The sequence below is a fragment of the Oncorhynchus kisutch genome, linkage group LG1, assembly GCF_002021735.2.
Source record: "Oncorhynchus kisutch isolate 150728-3 linkage group LG1, Okis_V2, whole genome shotgun sequence".
In the NCBI taxonomy this organism is placed as follows: Eukaryota; Metazoa; Chordata; class Actinopteri; order Salmoniformes; family Salmonidae; genus Oncorhynchus; species Oncorhynchus kisutch.
The window spans coordinates 75,470,685-75,489,427 of NC_034174.2; the positions used below are offsets into that span (position 1 = coordinate 75,470,685).

The following is an 18,743-nucleotide window of genomic DNA, read 5'->3' on the forward strand; positions in this document are numbered from 1 at the left end:
GGGGAGGCAGGTAAAAAGGCATCCTACTCACAGATGACTAACTTACTTCTAACTGGGGCATCAGGTAGCCTAGTGGTTAGAGTGTTGGGCCAGTAACCCAAAGGTTGCTAGATCGAATCCCCCAGCTGACAAGGTCATTTTGCCCCTGAACAACAATTTGGTCTTAGGGCCTCCCGGGTGGCCCAGTGGTTAAGGGCGCTGTACTGCAGCGCCAGCTGTGCCACCAGAGACTCTGGGTTCGCGCACAATTGGCCTAGCGTCGTCCAAGTTAGGGAGGGTTTGGCCGGTAGGGATATCCTTGTCACGCACCAGCGACTCCTGTGGCGGGACTGGTGCAGTGCACGCTAACCAAGGTTGCCAAGTGCACTGTGTTTCCTCCGACACATTGGTGCGGGTGGCTTCCGGGTTGGATGCACGCTGTGTTAAGAAGCAGTGCGGCTTGGTTGGGTTGTGTATCGGAGGACGCATGACTCTCTCCCAAGCCCGTATGGGAGTTGTAGCGATGAGACAAGATAGTAGCTACTAAACAATTGGATACCACGAAATTGGGGAGAAAAAGGGGTAAAAAGTCAACAACAAAAAACAAAACAAATATCGGTCGTTTTGCCCCTGAACAACCCACATTGTAAATAAGAATTTGTTCTTATTTGACTTGCCTAGTTAAATAAAGGTTAAATAAATAAAAATAAATAACTGACTTATCTCCCGTCCCAATATAAGAGTTTCTGCTGGTTCTGTGACCGGCTTACCTTGATGGTGTGGCCGGCTTACCTTGATGGTGTGGCCGGCTTACCTTGATGGTGTGGCCGGCTTACCTTGATGGTGTGGCCGGCTTACCTTGATGGTGTGGCCGGCTTACCTTGATGGTGTGGCCTGCTTACCTTGATGGTGTGGCCGGCTTACCTTGATGGTGTGGCCTGCTTACCTTGATGGTGTGGCCGGCTTACCTTGATGGTGTGACCGGCTTACCTTGATGGTGTGACCGGCTTACCTTGATGGTGTGGCCGGCTTACCTTGATGGTGTGGCCGGCTTACCTTGATGGTGTGGCCTGCTTACCTTGATGGTGTGGCCGGCTTACCTTGATGGTGTGACCGGCTTACCTTGATGGTGTGACCGGCTTACCTTGATGGTGTGACCGGCTTACCTTGATGGTGTGACCGGCTTACCTTGATGGTGTGGCCGGCTTACCTTGATGGTGTGACCGGGTTACCTTGATGGTGTGGCCAGCTTACCTTGATGGTGTGGCCAGCTTACCTTGATGGTGTGGCCAGCTTACCTTGATGGTGTGGCCAGCTTACCTTGATGGTGTGACCGGCTTACCTTGATGGTGTGGCCGGCTTACCTTGATGGTGTGGCCAGCTTACCTTGATGGTGTGGCCAGCTTACCTTGATGGTGTGGCCAGCTTACCTTGATGGTGTGGCCAGCTTACCTTGATGGTGTGGCCAGCTTACCTTGATGGTGTGGCCAGCTTACCTTGATGGTGTGGCCAGCTTACCTTGATGGTGTGGCCAGCTTACCTTGATGGTGTGGCCAGCTTACCTTGATGGTGTGACCGGCTTACCTTGATGGTGTGGCCGGCTTACCTTGATGGTGTGGCCAGCTTACCTTGATGGTGTGGCCAGCTTACCTTGATGGTGTGGCCAGCTTACCTTGATGGTGTGGCCAGCTTACCTTGATGGTGTGACCGGCTTACCTTGATGGTGTGGCCGGCTTACCTTGATGGTGTGGCCAGCTTACCTTGATGGTGTGGCCAGCTTACCTTGATGGTGTGGCCAGCTTACCTTGATGGTGTGGCCAGCTTACCTTGATGGTGTGGCCAGCTTACCTTGATGGTGTGGCCAGCTTACCTTGATGGTGTGGCCAGCTTACCTTGATGGTGTGGCCAGCTTACCTTGATGGTGTGGCCGGCTTACCTTGATGGTGTGGCCAGCTTACCTTGATGGTGTGGCCAGCTCCATTGCAGTTGAGTTCTGTACCCTTGGTGGCTTCAGTCATGGCTATCAGGACAAAGGCTGTGAGAGTGGACTGAGACTCCGCACCTTGTACTCCACCCTGGAGAAGAGAGAAGCTGTTATAAGTCCCTGTCTGTCAGAGTGGACTGAGACTCTGCACCTTGTACTCCACCCTGGAGAAGAGAGAAGCTGTTATAAGTCCCTGTCTGTCAGAGTGGACTGAGACTCTGCACCTTGTACTCCACCCTGGAGAAGAGAGAAGCTGTTATAAGACTCCAGTCCCAGATCTCTCCCTGTCTGTTAGAGTGTGAATGTGTGCACACATCAGTCCATGTGTGTATTTGTGCGCACGTGCTTCTGCATCCACCCGTGTGTGTGTGTGTCTCTTCTTACTGTCATAGTAGTAGTGTAGACAGGGTTGTCCTCTCTGAAAGATCCAGTGGTCTGCTGTTTGTTGTTGAGCAGGTAGAGGAGAGGACCACACACGTCCTGTTCACTCACTCCTACCAGCTGACGAGCCATAGAGAACACCTTCACTACATACGCTGTGATCCTATAATGGATAGGGGAGAGAGGGGGAGAAAGAGATGGTGGGCAGGGAGAGGGAGAGAATGAGGGTGGTGGGGAAGGGAGAGGGGGAGAAAGAGAGGGTGGGGGGAAGGGAGAGGGGTGGAGGGAGAGGGTAGAAAGAGAGGGTGGGGGGAAGGGAGAGAGGTGGAGGGAGAGGGGGAGAAAGAGAGGGTGGGGGAAGGGAGAGAGGTGGAGAGAGAGGGGGAGAAAGAGAGGGCGGGCAGGGAGAGAATGAGGGTTGGGGGAAGGGAGAGAGGTGGAGGGAGAGGTAGGAGAGGGTGGAGGAAGGGGGCGAGGGAGAGGTCGAGGCGGGGAAATAGAAGGTAGAGGGGAAGGGAGGGAGGTGCAGGGGGAGGGAGAGGAGAGGGAAACAGAAAGAGAGAGAGAAAAGGGGAGAGGTAGAGAGAGAGGCTGTGAGGGTTACAAATACAATCCATTGTATTATTTAGATTACTCTGTGATTGATACATTCTTCTTCTTCTTCTATGTATTTGAACAATACCATGTGCTTGTGCCTTCATTCCTGTAGGGGGGGTAAGAGTCATCTTTCTTCTTATACACCAGCTGCTTCTGGTAGCCTTTCTGTATGTAGTTCATGGCCTCCACCCTGCGTTGCACCCCTACAGCCTCCCAGTCGTTGGAATGGTCCAGGTAGACAGTGGCTATAAGAGGCAGGGTGATGCTGGCTAGGTTCTGTTCCACACAGCCACCAGGCATACGGATCAAAGAGGCCAGAGAGTCACCGCTGATACTGTTGTCTATGGTATCAGCCAACAGGTTACCTGGTGGGAGGAGCAGAGCAGAGTAGAGCAGAGCAGAGTAGAGCAGAGTAGAGTAGAGCAGAGCAGAGCAGAGCAGAGTAGAGTAGAGTAGAGTAGAGTAGAGTAGAGTAGAGTAGAGTAGAGTAGAGTAGAGTAGAGAGTGGAGAGAGCAGAATAGAGTAGAGTAGAGCAGAGTAGAGAGTGGAGAGAGCAGAATAGAGTAGAGCAGAGTAGAGCAGAGTAGAGTAGAGCAGAGTAGAGCAGAGCAGAGCAGAGTAGAGTAGAGAGTGGAGAGAGCAGAGTAGAGTAGAGTAGAGTAGAGTAGAGCAGAGCAGAGTAGAGTAGAGAGTGGAGAGAGCAGAGTAGAGTAGAGTAGAGCAGAGCAGAGTAGAGTAGAGAGTGGAGAGAGCAGAATAGAGTAGAGAGTGGAGAGAGCAGAATAGAGAATAGAATGGAAGGAATGGAATAGAATAGGTTATATGTCCACACAGCTGCTTAGGCTTCACAATGCCCATAACCAACCCAAAGGCTTAGAGGCACCCGCCAGCCACCATTTCTGTCTAATAACGTAAACCTCGTTTCTCAGTTAGGCCTACCCCTGATGTTGATGAATGTCTCTGGTTGAGAGTTTGGAACCAGGGAGCCCAGGTCCACTTTGTTCACCTCCACTACCTGCCTCCCATCTGGGGGGAAACATAGTAAGAAGCCTTAGTAAAGGTTGTTTCTAAAGGGGACATGGTAATGGTAAGCATTAGGGTTAGAGATGATGAGTGTCTTAGTTCTGCTCACCGTTCCCTCCCTTGGCAGAAGGATTCAATACAAAACTCTGCACTTTAGTCTTCTGCACTCCTTCCACCTGTTACAGGGTTTTGAAAACAGCTTTGAGTTACCGGTCCTCTTATCTTAGGTAAGGACACTGATTCACAGTCGCTATATATATATTATTTTATTATTATTATTATTATTTTTTTCAACTAACATCTGAAATAGTCACCCACCACCACGCGTAGCTTCTTCTTGACCCCGTCGCTACCCATAAACCCTTTGGCCATGGCAAGGACCTCCAGTAGCATCTCTCCGGCCTTGAGCGGTATGATGGTGTAGGGAACCACCAGGGACGAGCTGGCCTTCAACCTCACCTCCTGGGTGTGTTTCTCATTGAACGCCACACTGCACATGTCCTCTGTCTTCAGTAGCACCACCTTAACCTGGGTTGAGTAGAAGAGGAAACGGAGACACAAAATGGCTGAGAGGAAGTGAGCAGAACTGGGTGGATTTCTCATTGAACGCCACACTGCACATGTCCTCTGTCTTCAGTAGCACCACCTTAACCTGGGTTGAGTAGAGGAGGAAACGGAGACACAAAATGGCTGAGAGGAAGTGAGCAGAACTGGGTGGATTTCTCATTGAACGCCACACAGCACATGTCCTCCGTCTTCAGTAGCACCATTGATTCTAGGTAAGCTGAAATGAGGAGGAAACTGGGACGGTCAAGACACAAAATGGCTGACATTAATGGGAGGGTTAGGAGGGTTAAGACACAAAATGGCTGACAGGAAGGGATCAGAGGGGAGCTAGCAGGTGGGAGTAGAGGGAGTAGTAGGTAGATAGAGGTTTCCTCAGATATTAATTAATCAGCCTGATGGTTAAGGTAAGGCTTGAGAATTAGATAGAAGTCATGGGTGAGAGGCCAGAGGTGAGCTTGCCTCCATGTCCTCGTCGCCATAGTTATGGAGCACAGCTTTGATCTCCACGTGTTCGTTCCTCGCCACTGAGTACGGCAGCTTCAGGTCCACGAAGAAACGCTTCCACGCACGCACGTTCCATGGCTCGGCTACGCAGAAACCTGGAATAAAAACAAAATGATTCAAATAAACAAACAACAGCAGGTGGTTGAGGACTTCATGCTTTAGTTAGAATGCTAGAATTGTACAGCAATATGTTGTATTCCTCATATGGCACCAGTATCCCCACTAGCATACTACCTGGACTCCTCCTGGGAAATGACTGAATATGGGTACAGTGAGAGGAAGCCAATTTAGACCACTGAGAATTAGGCCCAATCCCAAATAGACCCCTTAAATCCTAAACCCTATGCACATGTGGTGATCTGATTGGACATGACAGGTGTTAGTGATATGGTAACAGTTCCACCTTGCCCTCTGATTGGTGTTTCACCTTGCCAACAAGGGCGTGGCACTTAGGGACTGGGACCATGGCTACCCCAGGGGAAGGGAAGGGTCTACCTGTTACAGGTGAGGAGCTGATGGCTAGTACCCCCCACTGGGTGATAGTGTCTGGGAAGATGGATTCCACATGCAGCGTTGCCAACCTGTAAGGAACAGACCCAAACTAATGAATCCCATTGAGTTGACCTCTTGTAAGCTCAGCTTGTGGCATGAGCACAGTAAAACATTATCTTGAAGATAAATAGAGAGAGAGACTGGTGGATTGTGATCGATTGATGCCGTTGCCTAATGCAATGCTAACAGTGACACGCACGCGCACAAATACACACAAACACACACACACACACACACACACACACACACACACACACACACACACACACACACACACACACACACACACACACACACACACACACACACAAATATATATCCCTGGGACAGTACACAATGGTGCAACAGTGTTTATTTTTGGGGGGGAATGAAAAAAGGCCAGGCTGTTTCTGATCTGTTAACCCAGCCAGTCTCAATGTGACCTCCAGTCCACTGTGGTGCAACTCTGGGGATTTACAGAGTAGGTTGTTTCATTTCAAAGGGATACTGCGAGATTCTGTCAATTTGCCCTTTTCTACTTCTCCAGAGTCTAATGAACTCGTGGATACCATTTCTGTGTCTCTATGTGCAGTATGAAGGAAGTTATAGGTGGCTACCAGAGCGGCAGGTAGCCTAGTGGTTAGAGCGTTGGACTAGTAACCGAAAGCTAGATCAAATCCCCGAGCTGACACAAGGCAGTTAACCCACTGTTCCCGTCATTGAAAATAAGAATTTGTTCTTAACTGACTTGCCTAGTTAAATAAAGGTCAAATAAAAAAAATACAAATAAATAGGTATTTTAGCAAGCCAATGATGACTGTAAGTCTACAGGTACACTAGCTTAATTGCCAGAACCTTGCAGTATCCCTTTAAGGGTGAGAGGGGTGTGGCTTGGCCTATTCCCCTTTCGACTGGGATCACAAAACTGGTCAACCCCTCATAGAAAGAGTTTTCCCTGGACAGGTCATGTGGTTAGGAAAAACCCCTGGCCCTACTCATAGGAAGTAGCCTGTAGTACGCACAGTTCAGCACAGTTTCAAACCAAGTCTTAGCCTATGAGTAGGGCAACTGCTGTCCCTTTCTATAAGGGGGTGAGAGGACAGACACACATTCACTCACCCGTCTCTGCTGTCCTCAGGCACACTGGGCAGCGTCAGGTCTCTCCACAGCCATGACTCATAGAACTTAGACCTTACTATCACCTCACTCGCCTCCATAAAGTCATCCTCCTCTTCCTCCTCCTCCTCTTCCTTAGCAAAATACACTCTCTCTTCATCCATGAAATGTTTGGATTCCAGGATATAACTTATTTCACCTAATGCCAAAAAATAAACATGTTTCAACTCTATTTGATGGATGGGTGGATGAATCGATTGATTGGATTAATTGAGCAATCAATCATTTTGAGCTCAGTTCTCTGCTGTAACATACGAGGGGTCCAAGACTAAGACCGGGAGGGGGGGCGAGGGGTCCAAGACTAAGACCGGGAGGGGGGCGAGGTGTCCAGGACTAAGACCGGGATGGGGGCGAGGGGTCCAAGACTAAGACCGGGAGGGGGGGCGAGGGGTCCAAGACTAAGACCGGGATGGGGCCGAGGGGTCCAAGACTAAGACCGGGAGGGGGTCGAGGGGTCCAAGACTAAGACCGGGAGGGGGGCGAGGGGTCCAAGACTAAGACCGGGAGGGGGGCGAGGGGTCCAAGACTAAGACCGGGAGGGGTCGAGGGGTCCAAGACTAAGACCGGAAGGGGGGCGAGGGGAGACCATAAAAATGCAAATCCACCATAATAAGAGTTGAAAAAGTCCAGTATTTCTGTGTTCAGATTTCAGAAGGACATTCTTTAGACATTCAGAATGGTGATAAATGCTGAGGACAGAAGTTATCACTCATCCAAACAGGTCCATAATAAGACAAGTTTACCCTCGTCTCCCTTTACTAATAGTTAGCATACAACTTTCAAGCAATTTCCCACACTAGTTCCTACCAGCAAATCAAGGAAATCCTGCTGAGCACTGAAAAATATCCTCAAACCTTGTAGTGAAAGTAATGGACAGTCATTTTACAAGTAAAGTAGGAACCCCAGGTTTCAATAGTGGATCAGATATTCATGTGTCATGAAAGGAGTGTGGATATTTGGCATGGCGAAGCTGTTTTACGTGCTGACTGGTGATGTGCAGTTTGCGAACAATTCATTATTTTTGAACGACTCTTTTGACTGACTCGAGAGTCATGATTCGTTCATTTTAGTCGTTTGTTTGACCTGCTAATGTTGGCAGCAATGAACCCTACAGCAGGGTTAAGACACACTCTTCAGGCTCGGTGGCTCCAGAGAAGTGCTTTGACCACCAACTAACTGTCTGTCATATGGTGCAGGAAAATAGATCATGAGCATAGAGAAGAAAAATACATGATTAGAACTGATAATGAATCACATGGTGATGATAATGAATCACATGGTGATGATAATGAATCACACGGTGATGATAATGAATCACATGGTGTAAGAATAAGTGCAATTCATTGATTATTGAATGTTATGGACGCAGCTTTGTAGAATCAAAACACACGGACTGCTCAACAAACTCAAACTTGAGAACGAATCTTTTGGGTGCTGCAGTTTGCAAACGACTGCGCTTATCACCCCCATGGTAGTCACGCAATGCATTCCGCCAAGAGTTGTTCACAATCTAGCCCGGGACGGTCACAACTAGATCTCAAATGTACCAATAAAATCATCTGATTTGTATGCCTAGCAATCAACAAATGTACATTGCTTAAAGCACACGTTTACAAGTCTGTCACAAATGTCAGCTCCAATAAGCCCCCTTTGGTGAATGAAATGGGGCAGCAGATAGCCTAGCAGTTAAGAACATTGGGCCAGGAACAAAGGTCACCCGTTTGAATCCCCAAGCCGACTAGGTGAAACTAACATGGCTATCATAAGGAACTACACATGCCATGATGATCTGGACAAGACTGACGAAACGAGGCAAAGGTTAGAATCTCTGGATTAGCTAAATGTAGTAATTAATAAATTGATAATGTTAGCAAAGGTGTCAGCTAGAGATGACTTGCAGGGATTTGAAGTTTTGCTAATTGGATGCCAATTAGCTGTAAAGTAAATAGAGCCGAATACATTGATAAAAGTCACCTTGTCCGAGAGAGATCTACATGGTTATCAAAACATTAAATCAGGGTAAGACTACAGTAAACGCAGCCCTTATTTGAAGTGTTTCTGAAATCCCCTGTGGTGAAAATGAATGGTGGAGAAACGATTGGAACCGTTTCCCTTTTTGTCAGCTAGGTTTTATGGGTAATATGACACCGCCACTGTGAGGCTCTAACAGTGACGCAAATGAACAAAATTAGTAGAAAGATGAGTTATTTTTGACTGAATAAGTGGGAAAGATCAGAGTCAGTTAAAAGAGTTGAACATCCCACCACGAGCGCTACCACTGCTGACAAATATTCCTTTTGTTACTCCGCTGGTTTCAGCTGGTCTCGGGAAGAAATGATGAGTCCTCATTGTTTCTGAGTAAAAATGTACCTGACACCGAGACAAGACTGATACACTCACCATGTATCTCGAGACCGGATACGAGTACTACAACACTGCTGCCACAAACACCTAACAATTCATTAACCAGCTAGTCCATCATCATCAATGTTACCTCTTGAAATCCCATAATTGAAAAATTGTTTACTATGCATCTCGGTGAAAATGTGTCTGTCCAGGGTCAACCTGAGTAGATCTGTGGTGGTAGGCGGTATGGTGGTGGTAGGCGGTATGGTGGTGGTAGGGGGTAGTCTGGTGTCAAACTCCTCTCCCCTGTACTTGGAGCAGCAGTATCTGAAAGTGCCAAACATTTCTGTTCAGTGCACTTCACTTCAATTCAGCTCAACTCAACAACTCAATTCAACTCAGCTCAGCTCAATTGAACTCAACTCAGTACCTGAAGGCCTTGATGCATTCCCATCCCTCAGTGATGTAGAGGGAGCGTCGGGTGCAGGAGTAAGGCATGGGGATCTCTCTCAGGCCATCCTTACAACACTGACGCAACAGCTTCTCTCTGTAGTGGTTCTCTGTGGGGAAGAGAGAGAGCTCAGAACCATCAATCTATCAATCAATCTATCGATCCACCTTTCCGTCAATAATTCAGTCCCCCACTCAATCAATGAATCATTCCATACATCAACCAAAAATGAACATAGCACTTTTTCTGTCACTGACCCAGTAGAGTTCTGCGTTGCAACATCTCAGCAGAGCGCCTCCTTCTGGACCTCCCTGGGCACTGCATGCCTGCAGAAGAGATGGAGGGGAGGGAACCACAGGAATGGCAAACAATGAAATGAAACTGTTCTACAAACCAAGAAACACAGATGTCTATACAAGCCCACTGGTCTGTCTTACTCAAACTCATGATTGGGCGACTCTGGAATGTTTTGCTTTAACTAATCTTCTCTGCAAGCTCACAGTAAACAAACAGAACATTGCAAACATGGCCTTTGGATGCCTGCAAAGGCCATGTAACCTTAATTTAACTAGGCAAGTCAGTTAAGAACAAATTCTTATTTACAATGACGGCCTACCAAAAGGCAAAAGGCCTCCTGTGGGAGCGGGGATTAAAAGAGAGACAACACAACACTACATAAAGAGAGACAACATATCACTACATAAAGAGAGACAACATAACACTACATAAAGAGAGACAACATAACACTACATAAAGAGAGACAACACAACACTACATAAAGAGAGACATCAAAGGACTGATGTTACCCTCTTTCATCGAATTAACCATCAGAGGACTGATGTTACCCTCTTTCCTCATATTAACCATCAGAGGACTGATGTTACCCTCTTTCATCGTATTAACCATCAGAGGACTGATGTTACCCTCTTTCCTCGTATTAACCATTAGAGGACTGATGTTACCCTCTTTCATCGTATTAACCATCAGAGGACTGATGTTACTCTCTTTCATCGTATTAACCATTAGAGGACTGATGTTACCCTCTTTCATCGTATTAACCATCAGAGGACTGATGTTACTCTCTTTCATCGTATTAACCATTAGAGGACTGATGTTACCCTCTTTCATCGTATTAACCATCAGAGGACTGATGTTACCCTCTTTCCTCGTATTAACCATCAGAGGACTGATGTTACCCTCTTTCATCATATTAACCATCAGAGGACTGATGTTACCCTCTTTCATCGTATTAACCATCAGAGGACTGATGTTACCCTCTTCAAATCAAATCAAATTTTATTTGTCACATACACATGCTTAGCAGATGTTAATGCGAGTGTAGAGAAATGCTTGTGCTTCTACTTCCGACAATGCAGTAATAACCAACAAGTAATCTAACTAACAATTCCAAAACTACTGTCTTATACACAGTGTAAGGGGATAAAGAATATGTACATAAGGATATATGAATGAGTGATGGTACAGAGCAGCATAGGCAAGATACAGTAGATGGTATCGAGTACAGTATATACATATGAGATGAGTATGTAAACAAAGTGGCATAGTTAAAGTGGCTAGTGATACATGTATTACATAAGGATGCAGTCGATGATATAGAGTACAGTATATACGTATGCATATGAGATGAATAATGTAGGGTAAGTAACATTATATAAGGTAGCATTGTTTAAAGTGGCTAGTGATATATTTACATCATTTCCCATCAATTCCCATTATTAAAGTGGCTGGAGTTGAGTCAGTGTCAGTGTCAGTGTGTTGGCAGCAGCCACTCAATGTTAGTGGTGGCTGTTTAACAGTCTGATGGCCTTGAGATAGAAGCTGTTTTTCAGTCTCTCGGTCCCAGCTTTGATGCACCTGTACTGACCTCGCCTTCTGGATGATAGCGGGGTGAACAGGCAGTGGCTCGGGTGGTTGATGTCCTTGATGATCTTTATGGCCTTCCTGTAACATCGGGTGGTGTAGGTGTCCTGGAGGGCAGGTAGTTTGCCCCCGGTGATGCGTTGTGCAGACCTCACTACCCTCTGGAGAGCCTTACGGTTGAGGGCGGAGCAGTTGCCGTACCAGGCGGTGATACAGCCCGCCAGGATGCTCTCGATTGTGCATCTGCAGAAGTTTGTGAGTGCTTTTGGTGACAAGCCAAATTTCTTCAGCCTCCTGAGGTTGAAGAGGCGCTGCTGCGCCTTCTTCACGATGCTGTCTGTGTGAGTGGACCAATTCAGATTGTCTGTGATGTGTATGCCGAGGAACTTAAAACTTGCTACCCTCTCCACTACTGTTCCATCGATGTGGATAGCGGGGTGTTCCCTCTGCTGTTTCCTGAAGTCCACAATCATCTCCTTAGTTTTGTTGACGTTGAGTGTGAGGTTATTTTCCTGACACCACACTCCGAGGGCCCTCACCTCCTCCCTGTAGGCCGTCTCGTCGTTGTTGGTAATCAAGCCTACCACTGTTGTGTCGTCCGCAAACTTGATGATTGAGTTGGAGGCGTGCGTGGCCACGCAGTCGTGGGTGAACAGGGAGTACTGGAGAGGGCTCAGAACGCACCCTTGTGGGGCCCCAGTGTTGAGGATCAGCGGGGAGGAGATGTTGTTGCCTACCCTCACCACCTGGGGGCGGCCCGTCAGGAAGTCCAGTACCCAGTTGCACAGGGCGGGGTCGAGACCCAGGGTCTCGAGCTTGATGACGAGCTTGGAGGGTATTATGGTGTTGAATGCCGAGCTGTAGTCGATGAACAGCATTCTCACATAGGTATTCCTCTTGTCCAGATGGGTTAGGGCAGTGTGCAGTGTGGTTGAGATTGCATCGTCTGTGGACCTATTTGGGCGGTAAGCAAATTGGAGTGGGTCTAGGGTGTCAGGTAGGGTGGAGGTGATATGGTCCTTGACTAGTCTCTCAAAGCACTTCATGATGACGGAAGTGAGTGCTACGGGGCGGTAGTCGTTTAGCTCAGTTACCTTAGCTTTCTTGGGAACAGGAACAATGGTGGCCCTCTTGAAGCATGTGGGAACAGCAGACTGGTATAGGGATTGATTGAATATGTCCGTAAACACACCGGCCAGCTGGTCTGCACATGCTCTGAGGGCGCGGCTGGGGATGCCGTCTGGGCCTGCAGCCTTGCGAGGGTTAACACGTTTAAATGTCTTACTCACCTCGGCTGCAGTGAAGGAGAGACCGCATGTTTTCATTGCAGGCCGTGTCAGTGGCACTGTATTGTCCTCAAAGCGGGCAAAAAAGTTATTTAGTCTGCCTGGGAGCAAGACATCCTGGTCCGTGACTGGGCTGGATTTCTTCCTGTAGTCCGTGATTGACTGTAGACCCTGCCACATGCCTCTTGTGTCTGAGCCATTGAATTGAGATTCTACTTTGTCTCTGTACTGACGCTTAGCTTGTTTGATAGCCTTGCGGAGGGAATAGCTGCACTGTTTGTATTCGGTCATGTTACAAGTCACCTTGCCCTGATTAAAAGCAGTGGTTCGCGCTTTCAGTTTCACGCGAATGCTGCCATCAATCCACGGTTTCTGGTTAGGGAATGTTTTAATCGTTGCTATGGGAATGACATCTTCAACGCACGTTCTAATGAACTCGCACACCGAATCAGCGTATTCGTCAATATTGTTATCTGACGCAATACGAAACATATCCCAGTCCACGTGATGGAAGCAGTCTTGGAGTGTGGAGTCAGCTTGGTCGGACCAGCGTTGGACAGACCTCAGCGTGGGAGCCTCTTTCCTCGTATTAACCATCAGAGGACTGATGTTACCCTCTTTCATCGTATTAACCATCAGAGGACTGATGTTACCCTCTTTCCTCATATTAACCATCAGAGGACTGATGTTACCCTCTTTCCTCATATTAACCATCAGAGGACTGATGTTACCCTCTTTCATCGTATTAACCATCAGAGGACTGATGTTACCCTCTTTCCTCGTACTAACAATCAGAGGACTGATGTTACCCTCTTTCCTCGTATTAACAATCAGAGGACTGATGTTACCCTCTTTCCTCATATTAACCATCAGAGGACTGATGTTACCCTCTTTCCTCATATTAACCATCAGAGGACTGATGTTACCCTCTTTCATCGTATTAATCAAAAGAAGGTGGCTCTTCCTGTGTCTGTCTGTCTGTCTGTCTGTCTGTCTGTCTGTCTGTCTGTCTGTGTCTGTGCGCCTGCGTTGTGTGCTACCTTGCCTAGAAGAGGTGGCTCTGTCTGTCTGTCTGTCTGTTACCTTGTCTAGAAGAGGTGGCCCTGTCTGTCTGTCTGTCTGTTACCTTGTCTAGAAGAGGTGGCTCTGTCTGTCTGTCTGTCTGTCTGTCTGTCTGTCTGTCTGTCTGTCTGTCTGTCTGTCTGTCTGTCTGTCTGTGTGTCTAAGCAAACAGCTGGAGGCAGGGCTTTCTCCTATAGAGCTCCATTTTTATGGAACGGTCTGCCTACCCATGTCAGAGACGCAAACTCGGTCTCAACCTTTAAGTCTTTACTGAAGACTCATCTCTTCAGTGGGTCATATGATTGAGTGTAGTCTGGCCCAGGAGTGGGAAGGTGAACGGAAAGGCTCTGGAGCAACGAACCGCCCTTGCTGTCTCTGCCTGGCCGGTTCCCCTCTTTCCACTGGGATTCTCTGCCTCTAACCCTATTACAGGGGCTGAGTCACTGGCTTGCTGGGGCTCTCTCATGCCGTCCCTGGAGGGGGTGCGTCACCTGAGTGGGTTGATTCACTGTTGTGGTCATCCTGTCTGGGTTGGCGCCCCCCCCTTGGGTTGTGCCGTGGCGGAGATCTTTGTGGGCTATACTCAGCCTTGTCTCAGGATGGTAAGTTGGTGGTTGAAGATATCCCTCTAGTGGTGTGGGGGCTGTGCTTTGGCAAAGTGGGTGGGGTTATATCCTTCCTGTTTGGCCCTGTCCGGGGGTGTCCTCTGATGGGGCCACAGTGTCTCCTGACCCCTCCTGTCTCAGCCTCCAGTATTTATGCTGCAGTAGTTTATGTGTCGGCGGGCTGGGGTCAGTTTGTTATATCTGGAGTACTTCTCCTGTCCTATTCGGTGTCCTGTGTGAATCTAAGTGTGCGTTCTCTAATTCTCTCCTTCTCTCTTTCTTTCTCTCTCTCTCTGAGGACCTGAGCCCTAGGACCATGCCCCAGGACTACCTGACATGATGACTCCTTGCTGTCCCCAGTCCACCTGGCCATGCTGCTGTTCCAGTTTCAACTGACCTGAGCCCTAGGACCATGCCCCAGGACTACCTGACATGATGACTCCTTGCTGTCCCCAGTCCACCTGGCCATGCTGCTGCTCCAGTTTCAACTTCCACCTGACTGTGCTGCTGCTCCAGTTTCAACTGTTCTGCCTTATTATTATTCGACCATGCTGGTCATTTATGAACATTTGAACATCTTGGCCATGTTCTGTTATAATCTCCACCCGGCACAGCCAGAAGAGGACTGGCCACCCCACATAGCCTGGTTCCTCTCTAGGTTTCTTCCTAGGTATTGGCCTTTCTAGGGAGTTTTTCCTAGCCACCGTGCTTCTACACCTGCATTGCTTGCTGTTTGGGGTTTTAGGCTGGGTTTCTGTACAGCACTTTGAGATATCAGCTGATGTACGAAGGGCTATATAAATAAATTTGATTTGATTTGATTTGCTACCTTGTCTAGAAGAGGTGGCTCTGTCTGTCTGTCTGTCTGTTACCTTGTCTAGAAGAGGTGGCTCTGTCTGTCTGTGTGCTAACTTGTCTAGAAGAGGTGGCTCTGTCTGTCTGTCTGTCTGTCTGCTACCTTGTCTAGAAGAGGTGGCTCTGTCTGTCTGTCTGTCTGTTACCTTGTCTAGAAGAGGTGGCTCTGTCTGTCTGTCTGTTACCTTGTCTAGAAGAGGTGGCTCTGTCTGTCTGTCTGTCTGTTACCTTGTCTAGAAGAGGTGGCTCTGTCTGTCTGTCTGTCTGTTACCTTGTCTAGAAGAGGTGGCTCTGTCTGTCTGTCTGTCTGTTACCTTGTCTAGAAGAGGTGGCTCTGTCTGTCTGTCTGTTACCTTGTCTAGAAGAGGTGGCTCCACCAGTGTCTGTCTGTGTGTTACCTTGTCTAGAAGAGGTGGCTCTGTCTGTCTGTCTGTTACCTTGTCTAGAAGAGGTGGCTCCACCAGTGTTGGAGTAAAACAGTAGTCCAGCGTCAGTGAAGACACCCATGCTGTTGCTGCCCCCACCGTGGGTACAGCCTATGTCCCCCCCCTCCACCACCTGCCAGATCTGATGGGGGCACAGAGGAGTCAGAGGAGAAGAGTCAGAGGAGAGGGGTCAGAGGAGAGGGGTCAGAGGAGTCAGAGAAGAGGGGTCAGAGGAGTCAGAGAAGAGGGGTCAGAAGAGTCAGAGGAGAGGGGTCAGAGGAGAGGGGTCAGAGGAGTCAGAGAAGAGGGGTCAGAAGAGTCAGAGAAGAGGGGTCAGAGGAGTCAGAGAAAGAGGGGTCAGAGGAGAGGGGTCAGAGGAGAGGAGTCAGAGGAGAGGAGTCAGAGGAGAGGAGTCAGAGGTGTGTTATCCAGATGGTGGCTTCAGATGATAGGCTGATCGACTGACCCCTCCACTGTCCCCATTACTCTCCTCTCTGTGTCTCTGTCTATTGATTTCCACAGACCCACACAGTCTCCCTCACCTTCCTCTGTGTGAGCCTCTGTCTGTTGAGCAGGAACACAGCGTTGTCCACCACCACCAGACTGACCATGGCTCCTGGGTCTCCTCTCACCTGGAAATTGAACCCTCTCCCTGGGTGGTAGTACTCTAAGGGCCTGGAGCCAGCTGGACCAACACTCAACTGGGGGGGGGATGATATTTGAATTGTCTTTATTCATTTGGAACTTCTGTGAGTGTAATGTTTACTGTTAATTTGTATTGTTTATTTCACTTTTGTTTGTTATCTACATCACTTGCTTTGGCGATGTTGACATATGTTTCCCATGCCAATTAAAGCCCTTAAATTGAATTGAATTGAAATGAGAGGAAAGAGAGTGGAAGATGAGAAGCTGGTAGTTGAACCCTTTCCCTGGGTTGTCCAGTCCACTCACCGCCCCAACACAGGCATCCTCCACATCCACCCACACAGAATCAGCCACCACCTCCGAAGTCCCCGCCCACGGCAGCATGTAGAATGCCACAACGCGAAATGAGGGCATCATCTCCTTGGTAACGGTCAACAGAACGTTGGTCATGTCCTGACCTCCGACCTCTAGTCTCTTGGCAATGATGATTTTGCCCTTGTTCAACACCTGTAGGAGGAGTTTGAGACACACTTCATTTGTTCACTAAATATTTCCTTTGGGGACAGACAAAGGTACATTTTGAAGACAGAGCTACAACTACAGTGGGGAGAACAAGTATTTGATACACTGCCGATTTTGCAGGTTTTCCTACTTACAAAGCATGTAGAGGTCTGTAATTTTTATCCTAGGTACACTTCAACTGTGAGAGACGGAATCTAAAACAACAATCCAGAAAATCACATTGTATGATTTTTAAGTAATTAATTAGCATTTTATTGCATGACATAAGTATTTGATACATCAGAAAAGCAGAACTTAATATTTGGTACAGAAACCTTTGTTTGCAATTACAGAGATCATACACGTCCTGTAGTTCTTGACCAGGTTTGCACACACTGCAGCAGGGATTTTGGCCCACTCCTCCATACAGACCTTCTCCAGATCCTTCAGGTTTCGGGGCTGTCGCTGGGCAATTTCAGACTTTCAGCTCCCTCCAAAGATGTTCTATTGGGTTCAGGTCTGGAGACTGGCTAGGCCACTCCAGGACCTTGAGATGCTTCTTACGGAGCCACTCCTTAGTTGCCCTGGCTGTGTGTTTCGGGTCGTTGTCATGCTGGAAGACCCAGCCACAACCCATCTTCAATGCTCTTACTGAGGGAAGGAGGTTGTTGGCCAAGATCTCGCGATACATGGCCCCATACATCCTCCCCTCAATACGGTGCAGTCGTCCTGTCCATTTTGCAGAAAAGCATCCCCAAAGAATGATGTTTCCACCTCCATGCTTAACGGTTGGGATGGTGTCCTTGGGGTTGTACTCATCCTTCTACTTCCTCCAAACACAGCGAGTGGAGTTTAGACCAAAAAGCTCTATTTTTGTCTCATCAGACCACATGACCTTCTCCCATTCCTCCTCTGGATCATCCAGATGGTCATTGGCAAACTTCAGACGGGCCTGGACATGCGCTGGCTTGAGGAGGGGGACCTTGCGTGCGCTGCAGGATTTTAATCCATGACGGCGTAGTGTGTTACTAATGGTTTTCTTTGAGACTGTGGTCCCAGCTCTCTTCAGGTCATTGACCAGGTCCTGCCGTGTGGTTCTGGGCTGATCCCTCACCTTCCTCATCATCATTGATGCCCCACGAGGTGAGATCTTGCATGGAGCCCCAGACCGAGGGTGATTGACCTTCATCTTGAAATTTTTCCATTTTCTAATAATTGCTCCTGTAGCCCATCCCAGCCTTGTGCAGGTCTACAATTTTATCCCTGATGTCCTTACACAGCTCCCTGGTCTTGGCCATTGTGGAGAGGTTGGAGTCTGTTTGATTGAGTGTATGGACAGGTGTCTTTTATACAGGTAACGAGTTCAAACAGGTGCAGTTAATACAGGTAATGAGTGGAGAACAGGAGGGCTTCTTAAAGAAAAACTAACAGGTATGTGAGAGCCGGAATTCTTACTGGTTGGTAGGTGATCAAATACTTATGTCATGCAATAAAATGCAAATGAATTACTTAAAAATCATACAATGTAATTTTCTGGATTGTTGAAGTGTACCTATGATAAGAAATGACAGACCTCTACATGCTTTGTAAGCAGGAAAACCTGCTAAATCGGCAGTGTATCAAATACTTGTTCTCCCCACTGTATGTAAATGTTTAAGATATATACGGTACCAACATATGGTTGAAAATATAAATATACAGGAGTAACTTGAAAAGACTTGATTTTGGATTGTAAAAAATCTGGTCCATTTCAGTTTGCACTCACCAGCTGTTCCATTCAATTATATGCCACTCCATTCCACTATATCCACTCACCAGCTGTTCCATTCAATTATATGCTACTCCATTCCACTATATCCACTCACCAGCTGTTCCATTCAATTGTATGCTACTCCATTCCACTATATCCACTCACCAGCTGTTCCATTCAATTATATGCTACT

At 47.8% G+C, this 18,743-nt stretch overlaps 1 protein-coding gene across 2 annotated transcripts in view; it reads right to left on the bottom strand.

Moving 5' to 3' along the window:
• LOC109876033 (complement C3) overlaps nt 1-18,743 on the bottom strand; it is a 38,351-nt gene that overhangs the window by 13,530 nt on the left and 6,078 nt on the right. For both annotated transcript variants that reach the window (XM_031833368.1, XM_031833362.1), the window contains exons 16-30: nt 16,606-16,806; nt 16,197-16,355; nt 15,667-15,796; nt 9,798-9,866; nt 9,520-9,649; nt 9,271-9,416; nt 6,687-6,882; nt 5,532-5,617; nt 4,992-5,131; nt 4,284-4,493; nt 4,075-4,141; nt 3,882-3,968; nt 3,027-3,306; nt 2,348-2,507; nt 1,938-2,054 (exon numbers count right to left, since the gene is read on the bottom strand). In XM_031833368.1, coding sequence (XP_031689228.1) covers nt 1,938-2,054; nt 2,348-2,507; nt 3,027-3,306; nt 3,882-3,968; nt 4,075-4,141; nt 4,284-4,493; nt 4,992-5,131; nt 5,532-5,617; nt 6,687-6,882; nt 9,271-9,416; nt 9,520-9,649; nt 9,798-9,866; nt 15,667-15,796; nt 16,197-16,355; nt 16,606-16,806 — 2,178 coding nt within the window. The remainder of the gene's footprint in view (nt 1-1,937; nt 2,055-2,347; nt 2,508-3,026; nt 3,307-3,881; nt 3,969-4,074; nt 4,142-4,283; nt 4,494-4,991; nt 5,132-5,531; nt 5,618-6,686; nt 6,883-9,270; nt 9,417-9,519; nt 9,650-9,797; nt 9,867-15,666; nt 15,797-16,196; nt 16,356-16,605; nt 16,807-18,743) is intronic.